General features: G+C 40.3%; 1 protein-coding gene across 2 annotated transcripts in view; it reads right to left on the bottom strand.

Annotated features, from left to right (window-relative positions):
- Positions 1 to 3,984: 3,984 nt before the first annotated feature.
- ME2 (malic enzyme 2) overlaps positions 3,985 to 23,358 on the bottom strand; it is a 60,837-nt gene continuing 41,463 nt past the window's right edge. For both annotated transcript variants that reach the window (XM_073680680.1, XM_073680685.1), the window contains 8 exons: positions 22,582 to 22,679; positions 20,101 to 20,214; positions 14,000 to 14,114; positions 13,689 to 13,831; positions 13,493 to 13,595; positions 12,259 to 12,329; positions 11,825 to 11,923; positions 3,985 to 5,444 (listed from right to left, as the gene is read on the bottom strand). In XM_073680680.1, coding sequence (XP_073536781.1) covers positions 5,280 to 5,444; positions 11,825 to 11,923; positions 12,259 to 12,329; positions 13,493 to 13,595; positions 13,689 to 13,831; positions 14,000 to 14,114; positions 20,101 to 20,214; positions 22,582 to 22,679 — 908 coding nt within the window. In that variant the 3' untranslated portion in view covers positions 3,985 to 5,279. The remainder of the gene's footprint in view (positions 5,445 to 11,824; positions 11,924 to 12,258; positions 12,330 to 13,492; positions 13,596 to 13,688; positions 13,832 to 13,999; positions 14,115 to 20,100; positions 20,215 to 22,581; positions 22,680 to 23,358) is intronic.

The raw sequence follows: 23,358 nt of genomic DNA, 5'->3' as shown, positions 1-23,358 counted from the left end.
GCGGGGGGCAGGGAGGACAAGAGAGAGCGCGGGGGGCAGGGAGGACAAGAGAGCGCGGGGGGCAGGGAGGACAAGAGAGAGCGCGGGGGGCAGGGAGGACAAGAGAGAGCACGGGGGGCAGGGAGGACAAGAGAGACAGTGGGGGGCAGGGAGGACAAGAGAGACAGTGGGGGGCAGAGGACAAGAGAGCGCAGGGGGCAGGGAGGACAAGAGAGAGCGCGGGGGGCAGGGAGGACAAGAGAGCACGGGGGCATGGAGGATGAGAGAGAGAGCGGGGGGCAGGGAGGACAAGACAGTGGGGGGGCAGGGAGGACGAGAGAGAGCACGGGGCAGGGAGGACGAGAGAGAGAGCGGGGGGCAGCGAGGACGAGAGAGAGAGCGGGGGGCAGCGAGGACGAGAGAGAGAGCGGGGGGCAGGGAGAACCAGAGAGCAGGGGTCAGGGAGGACCAGAGAGAGAGCAGGGGGTCAGGGAGCACCAGAGAGAAAGAGAGGGGGTCAGGGAGGACCAGAGAGAGAGAGGGGGTCAGGGAGGATGGTTGAGAGCGGGGGCAGGGAGGACCAGAGAGAGAAAGAGGGGGGCAGGGAGGATGACAGAGAGGGGGGGGGGGGGCAGGGAGGACGAGAGGGACAGAGAAAAATTAACCACAAATTGTATTTTTGAGATTACACTTTTGAACATGTAATAATTTGTTAATAGTCACCAAAACACAAGGGCCATAAAGAAACAAACACCAAATCATCAAACCAGGCGCTTTACTTCGTCAGCTCTACGTGACCACGTCCATCCTTCATTTTATGTTGCTTCTTCAAAATGATTTTTTTTTCTCAGCAGCTTATGAAAAATATAAAAATAGACTAACAGACTGAATTTCCCCCATGATATCTAGAAACATCCCTGAGATTGTGTGTGACACAGTAACAAGCTGATTAGTTCATATACAAGGAAAATTATGGAACTGTAACCAAGAATAAAAAAATCTTCATTTATGGAAAAAAATAAAAAAAATAGTGACAATACGATAAGGGTGTCATTTCATAGGAAAATCTAAATTTGAACATTTCCATAATATAAACTTCCAATTGTTATACAATTTTTCAATATACTTTATCAATATCGCTCACTTTTTAAGGTCTCTGCGTGCTATTATTTAATAGAAACCTTCGTTGCTATTTTTTTTCTTCGCTGGAAAATTGCTTTAAAGTCATTTTCAGCAATAATGTTGGAGCAGCAGCCACAGTGTGATATAATGATATTTTATTTACTACAGTATTTTTTTCTGCACATTGGTGGCAGCCATTTTGGTTATCACCTCTGAATTCGATTCTCATCAAATTGTGATTAATAAAACAGGTTAACAGATGTTTTTCAGTTTCTGAGATGCTAATTTAAAAGTCAAGACCAATATGTCTGCACTTCCTGTTGTCACTTTTACAAAAATGGCCGCCACAACAAAACTGAAAAAAATGCCTTTAATTCAGGAATGTAAGAAAATACAATTACCAAACTTCGGCTGCTTCTCCAACTTCTGATTTACTACAATATTTACTAATAAATTGTTCATTTTAAATCTGGGTGAAATACCCCTTTAAATGGTCCCTTTAAATGGTCTAAGTCATCTGAATGAAAAAAAAATACATATCAATGCAAAGTGATGAATGTCAAAAGTTTCCAACTTATTAAAGACACAACCAAAACCAAAAAAAAAAACTATTACAGAAAAAGATTATTCTATTGTTAACTCATTCAGGTTGGGTATAAAAAAAAAAAAGTATAAAACAAGTACTAGGTTTTCTAAGCCAGTCCCATAGACATGAATGGAGCAGAGGTTGAGCGTGTGCACCTCTGCTTTATTTAAGCTGGGGTTCTCCATTTCCAAATTCCAAGGACCCATTTTCAAGTTCACTGGGAGTCCCAGCAATAGGACCCCAGTGATCAGAAAGGTATCAACTATCTGTAGAGGATAAAGGGTTTGTCCCAAAATAGCAAGTAAAGCCCCTGCCTTCTAACAATAATGAGATGACTCTGCTCATCCAGGCACAGTCTATACAGCAAAGCTGACAAGTGATCTGCAGAAAACAGAAAGCGTCCAAAAGGAAAGATCGCCTGTTTGTAGAGGATAAAGGGGTTTGTCCCAAGATAGCAAGTTAAGCCCCTGCCTTCTAACAATAATGAGATGACTCTGCTCATCCAGGCACAGTCTATACAGCAAAGCGCACAAGTGATCTGCAGAAAACAGAAAGCGTCCAAAAGGAAAGATCGCCTGTTTGTAGAGGATAAAGGGGTTTGTCCCAAGATAGCAAGTAAAGCCCCTGCCTTCTAACAATAATGAGATGACTCTGCTCATCCAGGCACAGTCTATACAGCAAAGAGCACAAGTGATCTGCAGAAAACAGAAAGCGTCCAAAAGGAAAGATTGCCTGTGTGTAGAGGATAAAGGGGTTTGTCCCAAGATAGCAAGTAAAGCCCCTGCCTTCTAACAATAATGAGATGACTCTGCTCATCCAGTCACAGTCTATACAGCTAAGCGCACAAGTGATCTACAGAAAAGGAAATTTATTTATTTTTTTTTAAATGTGATTATAATAAAAACTGATTCAAATCGGATAATACAGACAAGACAATGAAGACAAGACTCTATGGAGAATATGTGACCACGAGGAGCCCTACCAAACATTCAGGACAGTGTCCTAGTGAAAGAAGGTCCCTTGTGATCCGGTATATCAATGTCATTAGGGTGGTCTTACATGAAGCATTTTTTGGACAAAAATCTCGGCAATTTGTTTTAACAAAGTGGGTTTTTTTTTTTTAAGCCAAATCCAGAAGTGGCTCCGGAAGGAAGAAGTCGTATCTTTATATTTGCCATTCCTTTAGTTTACACTTCCAGTTTTCTAGAAAAACACTAGTGTAGTTTCAGGAGAAAAGCCGTATGTGAAACCATCCCTACCGAAATGTAGCTTTAGCCCAAAGACGATTGATATCGATCAGCAGGTACATCGAGTTACAGTAAGGAAAGAACAGGAGCACCACCTCAAGTTCCGAAAAACAGAGGACTCCATGCCACTATCTAACGCAAGTAACTTAAAGGGAACCTGTGAAGGCGATTTTACTTCTAAAACTAGTGGTACAGCTGTATAGGTCCTAACACAACAATATAAATGATGCCAGTCTTGTAGTAATCCGACGAGCCAGTGCTGAGAAACTGAGCTTTAAAGCCGTATGCAAATTAGCCTGGAAGTGCATAGAGGGCGTGTTGATACACTGAAGCACTTCCAGGTTAATATTGTTAAAAGACTGATTTCACAGCATTGGCACATTGGATTACTACAAGACGGGTATCATTTTAATTATTGTTTTAGGACCTATACAGCCATACAGATAGTTTCAGAAGCAAAATTATCCTGACAAGTTCCCTTTAACCCCTTCATGACTGGACCAGACCATTTTCCGTTTTTGTTTTTTGCTCCCCTTCTTCCCAGAGCCATAACTTTTTTATTTTTCGGTCAATATGGCAATGTGTGGGCTTATTTTTTGTTGCTGCAATCTCAAAGCACCGTATGCCCTGGTGCAAATAATAATGAAATACCAAAAGAGTGATTCCTACCTGTCTTAGAGAAAATGGTAGTCCAAGTGAAGATATACGCGTGCAGCTTCCAGGGGTCATTTGAAGAAGTCACAACTGCAACTAGAGGTGATGGACTTGCTCTTTTTAACATTTCATTATAATAGGCGATACTGTGTGTCAAAATTTGGGGTTTGAGGGGCCCTCATAATAGGAAATGTGACCCAATGTCTTTCCTAAATCTTCCTCATTTACCCAGATTGAATGTGACATAAGAGTATTACCCCCCCCCCAGACTACCCCCCTAACCCCACTTGTCTTGACTGTCAAGCTTCACATTGTCCCTTTTAGACTAATGGGAGAGACTTTAAGAGGACGTGTAATCAGAAAATAAACCTTTGTTTAAATCAAGTTTTATTTGGAAAAGTGTTTTTTCCCCATCACAATCTGTATTAAAAAAAAAAAAAAAAATGGATATCTTGCAATTTTCACATCGGCCACTAGGGATTTTTTTTAAAACTGTAACTTCCTGCTGTTTAAGGAAACAACACGTGCACATAGACAAAATTAACAGACTAAGATCCCATCTTTTGTATTGAAGCCATCTAATGAGCGTGTGCAGAGGTCAATGTGAAGGGAGGGAGAGGATGTGAGCGGTGACAACACCCATTGTGATTGGTAAATCCGAAGTTATAAACGTCATTGCAATCCTGCCTCTGCTGATAATGAGTCTGCTGAAAAGTATTCCTCAAAAGTGTCTAAAATAGCTCTGGTGGCCAGTCAGAAAATTGCAAGATTACCCATTTTATTTTTTATTGTAATAAAGACGAGCTATGAAAAAAAAAAAATACATGTAGCGCAAAAACGAGATTTAAACAATAGGACATTTTTTGATAATAGATTCTTGATAACGGGGTTTGCCTATTTTAATGACTTACAGTCAGTATGTCGGTTGAGGGGACCGCCCCCACTGATCAATCATCATCAGCTCTGGCAGTGGCCACACAGTGTATGGAGTAAGAAAACTATAGCGCCGCTCACTACATAGTGGCCGCTGCCAGGTACTGCAACTTAGCTCACATACAAACAAGCATGCTGGGAGTTGTAGTGAGACAAAAGCTGGAAAGCTGCATGCTGCCAACTCTATATCTATTGTATAGTAAGACCCAGTGATGACTCAATGACATTTCCCTTCTCTTTATATTTCCCATAATACCAAATGATATTTAGGTAAAAAACACAATCTTCAAAAGTCACAAAATACTTGAAAAAAAAAAAAAAAAAAGTTCTGATTTTTTTTTTCTTTCTAGACACAGTTTCGCCTTTGATAAAAGGCTTTGTCAGGGGATGAGCTGCATTACCAGACACAGCCCTAAGGCGAGAGAGGCACTGAAAAGATAATTATTATACATGGTATAAGGCTTGAATATACAATGTCACAGCACAATAACATAATACACCATGCATATGGATGACGGATGTGAGACTTTGTAGATGTGCAGCTTCATGTGCAGGATGTGGATGGTTGTAGGAGAGCGGGGAAGCAGCAGATGGAAGCTTTGCTGCTGCATAGGAGATCAGGTCTCTACAAGGCACCGGAAGAAGGACAACTTTTAGAAAGTTTCTGAGTAAGAGGCGAAAGTGTCATGATTAAGGATATTGTAGAACGCTCAGTACGGAGGTGCTGGAGGGACGGGGGGACGTGGAGTGAGGGGACATCAGAACATTTTATGTGGCTTAGATGCGTACTCGGGCCAGTCGTAGAGGTCAGGTAGGAAAGAGTCGTAGTCCGTGCTCCACACTTTAGAGCGCACATAAGAGTTCTTCTCCAGAGGTTCAGGGTACTGGAAAGCCATACCATTCCTATATACAAACTCCATCACCTGGGAGAAAAACGTACAAAGGGTAAATCTACTAAGTTGTACATACATATTCTATATGGGGGGGAAAGCTAGTAGAGTCACTGTGTACATATACAGTTATATGAAAAAGTTTGGGCACCCCTATTAATCTAAAGCTTAATGTTTTATAAAAATTGGTGTTTTTGCAACAGCTATTTCAGTTTGATATATGTAATAACTGTTGGACACAGTAATGTTTCTGCCTTGAAATGAGGTTTATTGTACTAACAGAAAATGTGCAATCTGCATTCAAACAAAATTTGACAGGTGCATAAGTATGGGCACCTCACCAGAAAAGGGACATTAATATTTAGTAGATCCTCCTTTTGCAAAAATAACAGCCTCTAGTCGCTTCCTGTAGCTTTTAATGAGTTCCTGGATCCTGGATGAAGGTATTTTTGACCATTCCTCTTTACAAAACAATTCCAGTTCAGTTAAGTTTGATGGTCGCCGAGCATAGACAGCCCTCTTCAAATGATCCCACAGATGTTCAATGATTTTCAGGTCTGGGGACTGGGATGGCCATTCCAGAACATTGTAATTGTTCCTCGGCATGAATGCCTGAGTAGATTTGGAGCGGTGTTGTGGATTATTGTCTTGCGGAAAGATCCATCCCCTGCGTAACTTCAACTTTATCACTGATTCTTGAACATTATTGTCAAGAATCTGCTTTTACTGAGTGGAATCCATGCGTCCCTCAACTTTAACAAGATTCCCGGTGCCGGCATTGGCCACACAGCCCCAAAGCACGATGAAACCTCCACCAAATTTTACTGTGGGTAGCAAGTGTTTTTCTTGGAATGCTGTGTTTTTTTGCCGCCATGCATAACACCTTTTTGTATGACCAAACAACTCAATCTTGGTTTCATCAGTCCACAGGACCTTCTTCCAAAAGGAAATTGGCTTCTCCAAATGTGCTTTTGCATACCTCAGCCGACTCTGTTTGTGGGGTGCTTGCAGAAACGGCTTCTTTCGCATCACTCTCCCATACAGCTTCTCCTTGTGCAAAGTGCGTTGTATAGTTGACCGATGCACAGTGACACCATCTGCAGCAAGTTGATGCTGCAGCTCTCTGGAGGTGGTCTGAGGATTGTCCTTGACTGATCTCACCATTCTTCTTCTCTGCCTTTCTGATGTTTTTCTTGGCCTGCCACTTCTGGCCTTAACAAGAACTGTCCCTGTGTTCTTCCATTTCCTTACTATGTTCCTCACAGTGGAAACTGACAGGTTAAATCTCTGAGACAGGTTTTTGCATCCTTCCCCTGAACAACTATGTTGAATAATCTTTGTTTTCAGATCATTTGACAGTTGTTTTGAGGAGCCCATGATGCCACTCTTCAGAGGAGATTCAAACAGGAGAACAACTTGCAAGTGGCCATTTTAAGTAGCTTTTCTCATGATTGCATACACCTGGCTATGAAGTTCAAAGCTCAATGAGGTTACAAAACCAAAAAAAGTGCTTTAGTAAGTCAGCAAAAAGTAGGTAGGAGTATTAAAAACAAGAAAATGATAAGGGTGCCCATACTTATGCACCTGTCAAATTTTGTTTGAATGCAGATTGCACATTTTCTGTTAGTACAATAAACCTCATTTCAAGGCAGAAACATTACTGTGTCCAACAGTTATTACATATATCAAACTGAAATAGCTGTTGCAAAAACACCAATTTTTATAAAACATTAAGCTTAAGATTAATAGGGGTGCCCAAACTTTTTCATATAACTGTATTACTGATCCTGTACTGATCCTGAGTTACATCCTGTATTATACCCCAGAGCTGCACTCACTATTCTGCTGGTGCAGTCACTGTGTACATACATTACATTACTGATCCTGAGTTACATCCTGTATTATACCCCCGAGCTGCACTCACTATTCTGCTGGTGTAGTCACTGTGTACATACATTACATTACTGATCCTGTACTGATCCTGAGTTACATCCTGCATTATACTCCAGAGCTGCACTCACTATTCTGCTGGTGGAGTCACTATGTGCATACATTACTGATCCTGAGTTACATCCTGTATTATACGCCAGAGCTGCACTCACTATTCTGCTGGTGCAGTCACTGTGTACATACATTACATTACTGATCCTGTACTGATCCTGAGTTACATCCTGTATTATACTCCAGAGCTGCACTCGCTATTCTGCTGGTGAAGTCACTGTGTACATACATTACATTACTGATCCCGAGTTACATCCTGTATTATACTCCAGAGCTGCACTCACTATTCTGCTGGTGCAGTCACTGTGTACATACATTACATCACTGATCCTGTACTGATCCTGAGTTACATCCTGTATTATACCTCAGAGCTGCACTCACTATTCTGCTGGTGCAGTCACTGTGTGCATACATTACTGATCGTGTACTGATCCTGAGTTACATCCTGTATTATACCCCAGAGCTGCACTCACTATTCTGCTGGTGCAGTCACTGTGTATATACATTACATTACTGATCCTGTACTGATCCTGAGTTACATCCTGTATTATACCCCAGAGCTGCACTCGCTATTCTGCTGGTGCAGTCACTGTGTACATACATTACATTACTTCTCCTGTACTGATCCGGAGTTACATCCTGTATTATACTCCAGAGCTGCACTCACTATTCTGCTGGTGCAGTCACTGTGTACATACATTACTGATCCTGTACTGATCCTGAGTTACATCCTGTATTATACCCCAGAGCTGCACTCACTATTCTGCTGGTGCAGTCACTGTGTACATACATTACATTACTTCTCCTGTACTGATCCTGAGTTACATCCTGTATTATACTCCAGAGCTGCACTCACTATTCTGCTGGTGCAGTCACTGTGTACATACATTACATTACTTCTCCTGTACTGATCCTGAGTTACATCCTGTATTATACTCCAGAGCTGCACTCACTATTCTGCTGGTGCAGTCACTGTGTACATACATTACATTACTGATCCTGAGTTACATCCTGTACTATACTCCAGAGCTGCACTCACTATTCTGCTGGTGCAGTCACTGTGTACATACATTACATTACTGATCCTGTACTGATCCGGAGTTACATCCTGTATTATACTCCAGAGCGGCACTCACTATTCTGCTGGTGCAGTCACTGTGTACATACATTACATTACTTCTCCTGTACTGATCCTGAGTTACATCCTGTATTATACTCCAGAGCTGCACTCACTATTCTGCTGGTGCAGTCACTGTGTACATACATTACATTACTGATCCTGTACTGATCCGGAGTTACATCCTGTATTATACTCCAGAGCTGCACTCACTATTCTGCTGGTGCAGTCACTGTGTACATACATTACATTACTGATCCTGAGTTACATCCTGTATTATACTCCAGAGCTGCGCTCACTATTCTGCTGGTGCAGTCACTGTGTACATACATTACTGATCCTGAGTTACATCCTGTATTATACTCCAGAGCTGCACTCACTATTCTGCTGGTGCAGTCACTGTGTATATACATTACATTACTGATCCTGTACTGATCCTAAGTTACATCCTGTATTATACCCCAGAGCTGCACTCACTATTCTGCTGGTGCAGTCACTGTGTATATACATTACATTACTGATCCTGGACTGATCCTGAGTTACATCCTGTATTATACTACAGAGCTGCACTCACTATTCTGCTGGTGCAGTCACTGTGTACATACATTACATTACTGATCCTGTACTGATCCTGAGTTACATCCTGTATTATACTCCAGAGCTGCACTCACTATTCTGCTGGTGGAGTCACTGTGTACATACATTACATTACTAATCCTGTACTGATCCTGAGCTACATCCTGTATTATACTCCAGAGCTGCGCTCACTATTCTGCTGGTGCTGTCACTGTGTACATACATTACATTACTGATCCTGTACGGATCCTCAGTTACATCCTGTATTATACTCCAGAGCTGCACTCACTATTCTGCTGGTGCAGTCACTGTGTATATACATTACATTACTGATCCTGTACTGATCCTAAGTTACATCCTGTATTATACCCCAGAGCTGCACTCACTATTCTGCTGGTGCAGTCACTGTGTATATACATTACATTACTGATCCTGGACTGATCCTGAGTTACATCCTGTATTATACTACAGAGCTGCACTCACCATTCTGCTGGTGCAGTCACCGTGTACATACATTACATTACTTATCCTGTACTGATCCTGAGTTACAGCCTGTATTATACTCCAGAGCTGCACTCACTATTCTGCTGGTGCAGTCACTGTGTACATGCATTACATTACTTATCCTGTACTGATCCTGAGTTACATCCTGTATTATACCCCAGAGCTGCACTCACTATTCTGCTGGTGCAGTCACTGTGTATATACATTACATTACTGATCCTGTACTGATCCTAAGTTACATCCTGTATTATACCCCAGAGCTGCACTCACTATTCTGCTGGTGCAGTCACTGTGTATATACATTACATTACTGATCCTGGACTGATCCTGAGTTACATCCTGTATTATACTACAGAGCTGCACTCACTATTCTGCTGGTGCAGTCACTGTGTACATACATTACATTACTGATCCTGTACTGATCCTGAGTTACATCCTGTATTATACTCCAGAGCTGCACTCACTATTCTGCTGGTGCAGTCACCGTGTACATACATTACATTACTTATCCTGTACTGATCCTGAGTTACAGCCTGTATTATACTCCAGAGCTGCACTCACTATTCTGCTGGTGCAGTCACTGTGTACATGCATTACATTACTTATCCTGTACTGATCCTGAGTTACATCCTGTATTATACTCCAGAGCTGCAGTCACTATTCTGCTGGTGGAGTCACTGTGTACATACATTACATTACTGATCCTGTACTGATCCGGAGTTACATCCTGTATTATACTCCAGAGCTGCACTCACTATTCTGCTGGTGCAGTCACTGTGTACATACATTACTGATCCTGAGTTACATCCTGTATTATACTCCAGAGCTGCACTCACTATTCTGCTGGTGCAGTCACTGTGTACATACATTACTGATCCTGTACTGATCCTGAGTTACATCCTGTATTATACTCCAGAGCTGCACTCACTATTCTGCTGGTGGAGTCACTGTGTACATACATTACATTACTGATCCTGTACTGATCCTGAGTTACATCCTGTATTATACTCCAGAGCTGTACTCACTATTCTGCTGGTGGAGTCACTGTGTACATACATTACATTACTGATCCTGTACTGATCCTGAGTTACATCCTGTATTATACTCCAGAGCTGCACTCACTATTCTGCTGGTGCAGTCATTGTGTACATACATTACATTACTGATCCTGTACTGATCCTGAGTTACATCCTGTTATACTCCAGAGCTGCACTCACTATTCTGCTGGTGCAGTCACTGTGTACATACATTACATTACTGATCCTGTACTGATCCTGAGTTACATCCTGTATTATACTCCAGAGCTGCGCTCACTATTCTGCTGGTGCAGTCACTGTGTACATACATTACTGATCCTGAGTTACATCCTGTATTATACTCCAGAGCTGCGCTCACTATTCTGCTGGTGCAGTCACTGTGTACATACATTACATTACTGATCCTGAGTTACATCCTGTATTATACTCCAGAGCTGCGCTCACTATTCTGCTGGTGCAGTCACTGTGTACATACATTACATTACTGATCCCGAGTTACATCCTGTATTATACTCCAGAGCTGCGCTCACTATTCTGCTGGTGCAGTCACTGTCTACATACATTACTGATCCTGAGTTACCTCCTGTATTATACTCCAGAGCTGCACTCACTATTCTGCTGGTGCAGTCACTGTGTACATACATTACATTACTGATCCTGTACTGATCCTGAGTTACATCCTGTATTATACTCCAGAGCTGCACTCACTACTCTGCTGGTGCAGTCACTGTGTACATACATTACATTACTGATCCTGTACTGATCCTGAGTTACATCCTGTATTATACTCCAGAGCTGCACTCACTATTCTGCTGGTGCAGTCACTGTGTACATACATTACATTACTGATCCTGAGTTACATCCTGTATTATACTCCAGAGCTGCACTCACTATTCTGCTGGTGCAGTCACTGTGTACATACATTACATTACTTATCCTGTACTGATCCTGAGTTACATCCTGTATTATACTCCAGAGCTGCACTCACTATTCTGCTGGTGCAGTCACTGTGTACATACATTACATTACTGATCCTGAGTTACATCCTGTATTATACTCCAGAGCTGCACTCACTATTCTGCAGATTGGAAAGACAGTAACAAGGATATAATGTGTAACTGTGTACAGTAAGTGCAGTTAGATTTCGGATGCTGGTTACACACGGACATTGCACCTACTTTCACAGCGATATATATGGAGACCTCCCTGATGTTGGACAGCGGTGGGTACAAGCGTCCTTGCTCCAGCTCCTCAGTAGTTAACTGTTCTGCGAGAGCCTGGAGAGAAGAATTAGTATAATTAGGAATATTCTTCCACCAAACCTCTATACCAGCTGTGCAAGCTACTGCTCCCTGTTGTCAACCAAGAAGAGGCTGATCATAGAATTCTTCCTGCTTGATTACTATGTAACAGGCGTCCAGGGCTGAGACATTTGTATCCTCGGGTCACATCACATTTACCAGGACATAAGAGAACAGCACACGATATTTTAGGGCCCCCGGAACATATTTTGCGGAGGGGCCCAAAAGATGAATAAGTCCCTGATAAACCCATGAGATAATATTCCCAGATCTGCCCTGATTGGGGCTTTTATAGTTTTACGTCTTCTCACCTTTGCGGCTTCTAGAAATACGCGATCACTAATGTGCCGCACTCCGCTCAGGATCACCGCAAGAGCGACACCTGGTGGTAAAATGAGGGAATAACACCATTAAATAAATATATAGAGTCATAGCACGCAGTGGGACAGGGGCGGTAGAACTGGATGCAAAATTCTTAGGTGCATAATATTTATTTAAAAAAAAAAAAAAAAGTAGCAATACATTAGTGGCGCCAAAGATCTGGGCCAGGGCACATGCCGCAGGATTCTAGCTGTGTGCCCCCGGATCTATGGGTGAAAGATGCTTTGATGTATCAATATGATGCTGATACACTTGCGTCCTGTAGGTGGCAGGCCGCTGCAGGCTCACATCCAGGAGCAGGTGGCACATTGACGGTACTGAATGTTGTCGCCCCAATATCAGTGCAGGGGAGATGATGACTTTTGATTGGACTAGATTAGGCAAGTATAAACTTTTTTTTATTATTTGTGGCCACACTGGAGGCATTATTACATTAGAAGGGGTTCCATTACTTAAGGAAACACTAAGGGGGTATTACTACTAAAGAGGATACCCCAGGGACATAAGATCACAAGCAGTAATAAGGTCTTACCCACTAAATACAAAGTCAGGAGGTCAATCCAGAGAGGAAAACTTCCAAACTAATCACATGAAGATCAGGCATGCTAAAAGCCAACATGCTCAATCCTTTTTCCACCCTCAGGAGGTCCCTCATATACTTTCCCATTGAAATGTGCATCCATTATAGATTTTTTTTTTTTTTTTTTAAAACCCGTGTCATAAAGGAGTATTTATTACAAAGGCGTTTAAGGTGATTAGCCCTCAAAGGGGTATTCCCGTCTCCAAGATCCTATCCCAATATGTAGTAGGTGTAATAATAATAATATTAGCAAATGCCTCCAATTAGAAATATAGTATAGTTTTTCTGATTAGCTATGTCTCTTACCCCCTGTGCAGGGCATCGCTGTAGATTACAACCACTAACTGTCACTACCTGAGTGGTCATAACCATGGATAGCAAAGTAACTGCAATGCCCTGCATATGGGGTAAGCGACATAGCTAATCAGAAGAACTAAACTACATTTTTAATTGGAGGTATTTGCTAATATTATTATTACATCTACTACATATTGGGAAAGGATCTTGGAGATGGGAATACCCCTTTAATGGCCATTTTGTACTCATGTGAAATCAACCAGCCATGATACCCATCACCTCCTCACCTGGGAAGATGTAGGCATTATTGCCCTGTCCTGGCTTAAAGGTACGGCCATCATTTAAAGTTACTGTATCAAATGGGCTGCCGCTGGCAAAGAGACACCGCCCCTAGAAAAAAAAAAAAAATGGGACAAAAAAAATCTTGAGTTGATGTGTTGATTGATAATTTTTGGCACTTCGGATGTCGTTGTACACACAGACCTCGGCCCAGGAATACGCCTCCTCTGCCGTGCACTCGGCCTTTGCCGTAGGATTACTAAGAGCAAAGATGACGGGCCGGTCATTAATGGCGCTCATTGCTTTAACAACATCTTCTGTGAAGAGCCGGCCAGCTCCAGCGACGCCTGCATACAAAACATACATAGATCAAGTTATGCCGCATCACGTTCACCTCTCCTGAAATACTCTGTGCTGCTGCGCTCCTGCCTATTTCCAGTCTCACAATATACGCCCATCTACTTGCCCCCCCCTTATGAGACTACACAAGTAAACCGTCTACACCGATCGCTCACCGATGATCGCAGTCGGCTTCAGAACATTGACGGCATCCAAAAAGCTTCTCACCGAACGATCCGGAGGAAGATGAGCAAAAGACTCCTGATTGCCGTCCACACCTTCATCACGGCCCTGAGGAGCCAAGACAAATATAAAGAAACTTCATAAAATGAAGAAGAAGAAAGATCAAAGGCTTTAGGAACTTTTCTGTGATTTACTGATCTGAAAATGTGATGAACATAAAACACATAAAATAAGATTAATACAAATCCATGATCCCATCTACGAACTTACCGAGAAGAGCGAGTAAAGGTAACTGCCTTACAAATATCAATATCAGGTTACCAATAAATTCAGTGACTAAAGCTCTATTTACAAGGAAAAACTACTATATTACTGCCCCCTATGTACAAGAATATAACTACTATAATACTGCCTCTATGTACAAGAATATAACTACTATAATACTACTCCTATGTACAAGAATATAACTACTATAATACTGCCACTCTGTACAAGAATATAACTACTATAATACTGCTCCTATGTACAAGAATATAACTACTATAATACTGCCCCCTATGTACAAGAATATAACTACTATAATACTGCCTCTATGTACAAGAATATAACTACTATAATACTGCCCCCATATACAAGAATATAACTACTATAATACTGCCCCTATGTACAAGAATATAACTACTATAATACTGCCTCTATGTACAAGAATATAACTACTATAATACTGCCCCTATATACAAGAATATAACTACTATAATACTGCTCCTATGTACAAGAATATAACTACTATAATACTGACCCTATATACAAGAATATAACTGCTGTAATACTGCCCCTATGTACAAGAATATAACTACTATAATACTCCTCCTATGTACAAGAATATAACTACTATAATACTGCTCCCTATGTACAAGAATATAACTACTATAATACTCCTCCTATGCACAAGAATATAACTACTATAATACTGCTCCTATGTACAAGAATATAACTACTATAATACTGCTCCTATGTACAAGAATATAACTACTATAATACTGCTCCTATGTACAAGAATATAACTACTATAATACTGCTCCCTATGTACAAGAGTATAACTACTATAATACTGCCTCTATGTACAAGAATAGAACTACTATAATACTGCTCCTATGTACAAGAATATAACTACTATAATACTACTCCTATGTACAAGAATACAACTACTATAATACTGCCCCCTATGTACAAGAATATAACTACTATAATACTGCTCCTATGTACAAGAATACAACTACTATAATACTGCCCCCTATATACAAGAATATAACTACTATAATACTGCCCCCCATGTACAAGAATATAACTACTATAATACTGCCCCCTATGTACAAGAGTATAACTACTATAATACTGCCTCTATGTACAAGAATATAACTACTATAATACTGCTCCCTATGTACAAGAATATAACTACTATAATACTGCCCCCTATGTACAAGACTATAACTACTATAATACTGCCTCTATGTACAAGAATACAACTACTATAATACTGCCCCTATGTAAAAGAATATAACTACTATAATACTGCCCCCTATGTACAAGAATATAACTACTATAATACTGCCCCTATGTACAAGAATATAACTATTATAATACTGCCCCCTATATACAAGAATATAACTACTATAATACTGCCCCCTATATACAAGAATATAACTACTATAATACTGCCCCCTATATACAAGAATATAACTACTGTAATACTGGCCCTATGTACATGAATATAACTATTATAATACTGCCCCTATGTAAAAGAATATAACTACTATAATACTGCCCCCTATGTACAAGAATATAACTACTATAATACTGCCCCCTATGTACAAGAATATTACTACTATAATACTGCCCCCTATGTATAAGAATATAACTACTATAATACTGCTCCTATATACAAGAATATAACTACTATAATACTGCTCCTATGTACAAGAATATAACTACTATAATACTGCCCCTATGTACAAGAATATAACTACTGTAATACTGGCCCTATGTACATGAATATAACTATTATAATACTGCCCCCTATATACAAGAATATAACTACTATAATACTGCCCCCTATATACAAGAATATAACTACTATAATACTGCCCCCTATGTACAAGAATATAACTACTGTAATACTGCTCCTATGTACAAGAATATAACTACTATAATACTGCCCCCTATGTACAAGAATATAACTACTATAATACTGCCCCCTATGTACAAGAATATAACTACTATAATACTGCCCCTATGTACAAGATTATAACTACTATAATACTGCCCTATGTACAAGAATATAACTGCTATAATACTGCTCCTATGTACAAGAATATAACTACTATAATACTGTCCCCTATGTACAAGAATATAACTACTATAATACTGCCCTATGTACAAGAATATAACTGCTATAATACTGCTCCTATGTACAAGAATATAACTACTATAATACTGTCCCCTATGTACAGTACAGACCAAAATTTTGAACACTCCTCATTTAAAGATTTTTCTGTATTTTCATGACTATGAAAATTGTACATTCACACTGAAGGCATCAAAACTATGAATTAACACATGTGGAATTATATACTTAACAAAAAAGTGTGAAACAGCTGAAAATATGTCTTATATTCTAGGTTCTTCAAAGTAGCCACCTTTTGCTTTGATGACTGCTTTGCACACTCTTGGCATTCTCTTGATGAGCTTCAAGAGGTAGTCACCGGAAATGGTTTTCACTTCACAGGTGTGCCCTGTCAGGTTTAATAAGTGTGATTTCTTGCCTTATAAATGGGGTTGGGATCATCAGTTGTGCTGTACAGAAGTCTGGTGGATACACAGCTGATAGTCCTACTGAATAGACTGTTAGAATTTGTATTATGGCAAGAAAAAAGCAGCTAAGTAAAGAAAAAGGAGTGGCCATCATTACTTTAAGAAATGAAGGTCAGTCAGTGCGAAAACTTTGAAAGTGTCCCCAAGTGCAGTTGCAAAAACCATCAAGCGCTACAAAGAAACTGGCTCACATGAGGACCGCCCCAGGAAAGGAAGACCAAGAGTCACCTCTGCTTCTGAGGATAAGTTTATCCGAGTCACCAGCCTCAGAAATCGCAGGTTAACAGCAGCTCAGATTAGAGACCAGGTCAATGCCACACAGAGTTCTAGCAGCAGACACATCTCTTCAACAACTGTTAAGAGGAGACTTTGTGCAGCAGGCCTTCATGGTAAAATAGCTGCTAGGAAACCACTGCTAAGGACAGGCAACAAGCAGAAGAGACTTGTTTGGGCTAAAGAACACAAGGAATGGACATTAGACCAGTGGAAATCTGTGCTTTGGTTTGATGAGGTCCAAATTTGAGATCTTTGGTTCCAACCACCGTGTCTTTGTGCGACGCAGAAAAGGTGAACGGATGGACTCTACATGCCTGGTTCCCACCGTGAAGCATGGAGGAGGAGGTGTGATGGTGTGGGGGTGCTTTGCTGGTGACACTGTTGGGGATTTATTCAAAATTGAAGGCATACTGAACCAGCATGGCTACCACAACATCTTGCAGCGGCATGCTATTCCATCCGGTTTGCGTTTAGTTGGACCATCATTTATTTTTCAACAGGACAATGACCCCAAACACACCTCCAGGCTGTGTAAGGGCTATTTGACCAAGAAGGAGAGTGATGGGGTGCTACGCCAGATGACCTGGCCTCCACAGTCACCAGACCTGAACCCAATCGAGATGGTTTGGGGTGAGCTGGACCGCAGAGAGAAGGCAAAAGGGCCAACAAGTGCTAAGCATCTCTGGGAACTCCTTCAAGATTGTTGGAAGACCATTTCCGGTGACTACCTCTTGAAGCTCATCAAGAGAATGCCAAAAGTGTGCAAAGCAGTCATCAAAGCAAAAGGTGGCTACTTTGAAGAACCTAGAATATAAGACATATTTTCAGCTGTTTCACACTTTTTTGTTAAGTATATAATTCCACATGTGTTAATTCATAGTTTTGATGCCTTCAGTGTGAATGTACAATTTTCATAGTCATGAAAATGCAGAAAAAGCTTTAAATGAGAAGGTGTGTCCAAACTTTTGGTCTGTACTGTACAAGAATATAACTACTATAATACTGCCCCCTATGTACAAGAATATAACTACTATAATACTGCCCCCTAAGTACAAGAATATAACAACTATAATACTGCACCCTATGTACAAAAATATAACTACTATAATACTGCCCTCTATGTACAAGAAAATAACTACTATAATACTGCCCCTATGTACAAGAATATAACTACTATAATACTGCCCCTATGTACAAGAATATAACTACTATAATACTGCCCCTATGTACAAGAATATAACTACTATAATACTGCCCCTATGTACAAGAATATAACTACTATAATACTGCCCCTATGTACAAGAATATAACTACTATAATACTGCCCTCTATGTACAAGAATATAACTACTATAATACTGTCCCCTATGTACAAGAATATAACTACTATAATACTGCCCCTATGTACAAGAATATAACTACTATAATACTGCCCCTATGTACAAGAATATAACTACTATAATACTGCTCCTATGTACAAGAATATAACTACTATAATACTGGCCCCTATGTACAAGAATATAACTACTATAATACTGGCCCCTATGTACAAGAATATAACTACTTTAATACTGCTCCTATGTACAAGAATATAACTACTATAATACTGCTGCTATGTACAAGAATATAACTACTATAATACTGGCCCCTATGTACAAGAATATAACTACTATAATACTGGCCCCTATGTACAAGAATATAACTACTTTAATACTGCTCCTATGTACAAGAATATAACCACTATAATACTGTTCCCTATGTACAAGAATATAACTACTATACTACTGCCCTCTATGTACAAGAATATAACTACTATAATACTGTCCCCTATGTGCAAGAATAAAACTGCTATAATACTGTCCCCTATGTGCAAGAATAAAACTGCTATAATACTGTCCCTATGTACAAGAATATAACCACTATAATATTGCACCCTATGTACAAGAATATAACTACAATAATACTGCCCTCTATGTACAAGAATATAACTACTATAATACTGCCCCTATGTACAAGAATATAACTACTATAATACTGCCCCTATGTACAAGAATATAACTACTATAATACTGCCCCTATGTACAAGAATATAACTACTATAATACTGCCCCCTATGTATAAGAATATAACTACTATAATACTGCTCCTATATACAAGAATATAACTACTATAATACTGCTCCTATGTACAAGAATATAACTACTATAATACCGCCCTCTATGTACAAGAATATAACTGCTATAATACTGTCCCCTATGTACAAGAATATAACTACTATAATACTACTCCCTATGTACAATAATATAACTACTATAATACTGCCCTCTATGTACAAGAAAATAACTACTATAATACTGCTTTTATGTACAGCAATAAAACTACTATAACACTGCTCTAATATACAAGAATATAACTACTATAATACTGCTCCTATGTACAAGAATATAACTACTATAATACTACCCCTATGTAGAGGAATATAACTACTATAATACTGCCCCCTATGTACAAGAATATAACTACTATTATACTGCTCCTATGTACAAGAATATTACTACTATAATACCACCCTCTATGTATAAGAATATAACTGCTATAATACTGTCCCCTATGTACAAGAATATAACTACTATAATACTACTCCCTATGTACAATAATATAACTACTATAATACTGCCCCCTATGTACAAGAATATAACTACTATAATACTACTCCCTATGTACAATAATATAACTACTATAATACTGTCCCCTATGTACAAGAATATAACTACTATAATACTGCTCTCTTTGTACAAGAATATAACTACTATAATACTCCTCCTATGTACAAGAAAATAACTACTATAATACTGCTCCTATGTACAAGAATATAACTACTATAATACAGTGTAGTAATATGGAGCCTAGACACCTAGGAATCACACCGTCTCTCGCCTGCCACTTACTTGCACTAATAATCCAAATTTATCAAACATCCATATCTTCTCTCGTGCGGCTTCTGCAGAAATACCGCTCTCCATCATGGCCATGACTATAAGGTTAGCGATGCCCAGAGCCGCCTGAGAATAGGACACATTGATTATCAGTATATTAATTATGAAAATATAGTAACCTACAACAGTTAATTGTCTGTACAAAGAGAGAAAGTCCGCACCTGTGCAACTGGTGAACAAATCTCCCAGACCGCAATCCAAATGAGAGACCAAAAAAAAAAACCCACAACTTCCAACACGACCAGGTGCTTAACAAAAAATAAAGTGAATGTCCAAAAACAATGCAAGGAGGAAAAAAGGTAGCACTCACCAATCTTCTTATTAAAAGCCAACAATTTATTGATCCATTAAAAATGGTACAGGGGGAGAATGGAAGGAAACCTCCGGACGACGGCCGTTTCGCGCCTTCTTGCGCTTCAACGGGTCCCAAAGGTGAAGGAGCTTTTTCAACAGTTGTGTTTGTAGTGAAACCCTCACAGGTCATATTGGTGTGAGCAGAGGGGTTTTCCACCCCTTCTCGCAATAGAGAACCAATAACCGGTAGTTGGCATCATTTCCTTAGAGGATATGGAGACACTGGAGCTGCAGCTTGGTCACTGGCTGCTAATTCACACTGCACTTGCTCCCTTTCCCCGTTAGCGCTTTCCTACACTGTACTGGTCAGTGCTGAGGCTGCTGTGATCATAGGACTTTATCAACTAGCAGTTCCATAGAGAATAAACAGACCAGCGCTGCACGTGTGGCCATAGGCGGATTATAATGAGGGCAATTTGGGCTAAAGCCCAGGGCCCAGCCTTCCAGGGCGGCCTATGGTCCAAAAGGTAATTGCCCCCATTATAATCCACCCAGGGGCCGCAGCTTGTTTAAATAATGCTGGTTCCACCTTACTGCATCACACTCCCATCCCCCACATTTTATCCATAACGAGAATGGCCCATGGCCTTTAGATACAGAGCGCTGCTGCAAATTCTGCTTCTGTGCATCTATACCACTATCACTATTTCACAATCTGCAGTCACAGTGAATATAGACTTATCTTAGGAAATCTTGTGATATATAGGAGGCTATGTGCGGGCCCCTATTGTATATGGGAGCTCATACTTTATCTCGGGAGCTGTGTGTGGGCTCATACTGTATATAGGGAGCTATGTGTGGGCTCATACTGTATATAGGGAGCTATGTGTGGGCTCATACTGTATATAGGGAGCTATGTGTGGGCTCATACAGTATATAGGAGGCTATGTGCAGGCTCATATCGTATATAGGAGGCTATGTGCGGGCTCATACTGTATATAGGGAGCCATGTGGTGCTCATGCTGTATATAGGAGGCTAGTTAGGGGCTCATACCGTATATAGGAGGCTATGTGCGGGCTCATACTGTATATATGTCGCTATGTGCAGGCTCATTCTGCATGTGCATGCTCATACTGTATATAGGAGGCTAAATTACATATTATCTGATCACCTATAGAGGATGCCTGGTCAGTTAGAGTAGTGGTAGGGCTAGATAGGGGCAGTCCGCGAGGGGCGGGGGCGCCATACCGTGTAAACTTAGGGCGTCAACCTCCGCTGTCAGGAAGGGAATTGTGAAGGGCAAAACTAGTCCCCAACTCCCGTCACTAAATCACTGTTTTCTGTGCAATGTATATGCATTTATGTCTGTATGTATTGGGGTTTTAAACTAACTAAATAGAGAATGTTTTTTTTTTTTTTTTTTTTTTTTTTTTTTTTTATAATTTACATGTATAAGGGCCCCACAGGTTGATCGTTTTGGTTTTTGATTTTGGGGGCTCATATTGTACATACAATATAGGGGGATTTCCGCATACTTAATTCTGTTCAATATCGAGTCATACAATTATTATTATTTTTTTTTTTTTAAATATTATGTTAATATTAATAATTATCAGAATTTATTTCAGCCTATTAGTTCGGCCTCCACAACAGTCACGGTCCCTCATGTGGCCCTTTGGGGAAAATTAATCTCCCACCCGGCTCTATTGTATATAGTGCTATGGTATGTGTAGTGCTGTACATAAAGGAAAAATGAGTCTCTGTCGTTTTCCATTTACAGATGTGCACCAGAGCACCTGTACGTTACTATCAAAGGGGATCATGTGACATGTCACGTGATACATCAGGCCCCTGGGGGGCCACACCTTCTAAACTGCCCGGGGCCCTGGCTACTCTTAATCCACCCCTGTGTGTGGCCACCTCTCCATTCCAGCAGGATATTTCATTACCCTGTTTTTCTTAAAAGTGGGGGTCCCAGTGACAGACCCTCATTGATCAGAAAGTTTTTAACCATCCTGTGTATGGGTGATAACTTTTAGTGTTGGAAATAACCCTTGAAGGGTATATAGATTCATGAGAATACAAGGGTAATATTCTGAATAGTTAGACTAGGCAAAAAGCATTGACCCATTACAGACCTCTCCTGCCCCAAGGAAGAGAACTCTCTGCTCTGTGATTGGTTTTCCAAGCACCTGCTGCGTTGCGAGGAGTCCAGCCAGCGCCACAGAGGCCGTGCCTGAAGAAACAATACGGCAGGTTAACACACATACAATGTATATATAAAATCTGGTTCCTTGAATATTATTGCCTGCAGAACGAGTTAACTGAGAATCTATCAGTGAGCTCATTACGATGGCCATTTGTGACTCTCATCTGTCTTTTTAAGAACACTTCTGTGCTGATTTTACGACAAATGACAAAGCTAACAGCTAAACTTTCATGTGAACATAAATCAAAAGAGCACAGGAAAAGACAAAAAAAAAAAAAAAAAAAAGGCAAATTCCAATTAGAATAAACCCCATGATGAATTTCCAGTTAACTCATTCAATGTGCTGGGAAACAAAGAACTTTTAAAAGCCAAACTGCACAAAATTTTTAATATAGTCCAGGTGTGGAAATTATACAGTATGTTAGCCGAAAAACATGCATTTAAAGAGAACCTGTCACGCACGCAAAAAAGTTAAATACCTTGTAAAAATCACTGAGCTCCTTTTATGCTGCAGCTTTTTTTTTTCAGTTTTACGCTGCGTCGCGCCACTGCAGAGATATTTACATTTGTTGCTTTTGGAGCACAGTATGTGAAATCTCTTGCTTGTATGCAACTGTGCACATCTTCAAAGAATTCCCTGGGTTTGCACGCTTTCAACCCATCATCCCGGATGCTGGCAGTGTCTTAAACTGCTAGATCAGCTGTT

Source organism: Phyllobates terribilis, unplaced genomic scaffold, assembly GCF_046119375.1.
Source record: "Phyllobates terribilis strain yellow unplaced genomic scaffold, ASM4611937v1 Scaffold_1__5_contigs__length_1240528914, whole genome shotgun sequence".
Lineage (NCBI taxonomy): Eukaryota > Metazoa > Chordata > Amphibia > Anura > Dendrobatidae > Phyllobates > Phyllobates terribilis.
Note: the sequence above shows the minus strand (reverse complement) of the source record. Positions and strands in the feature narration are given on the sequence as shown.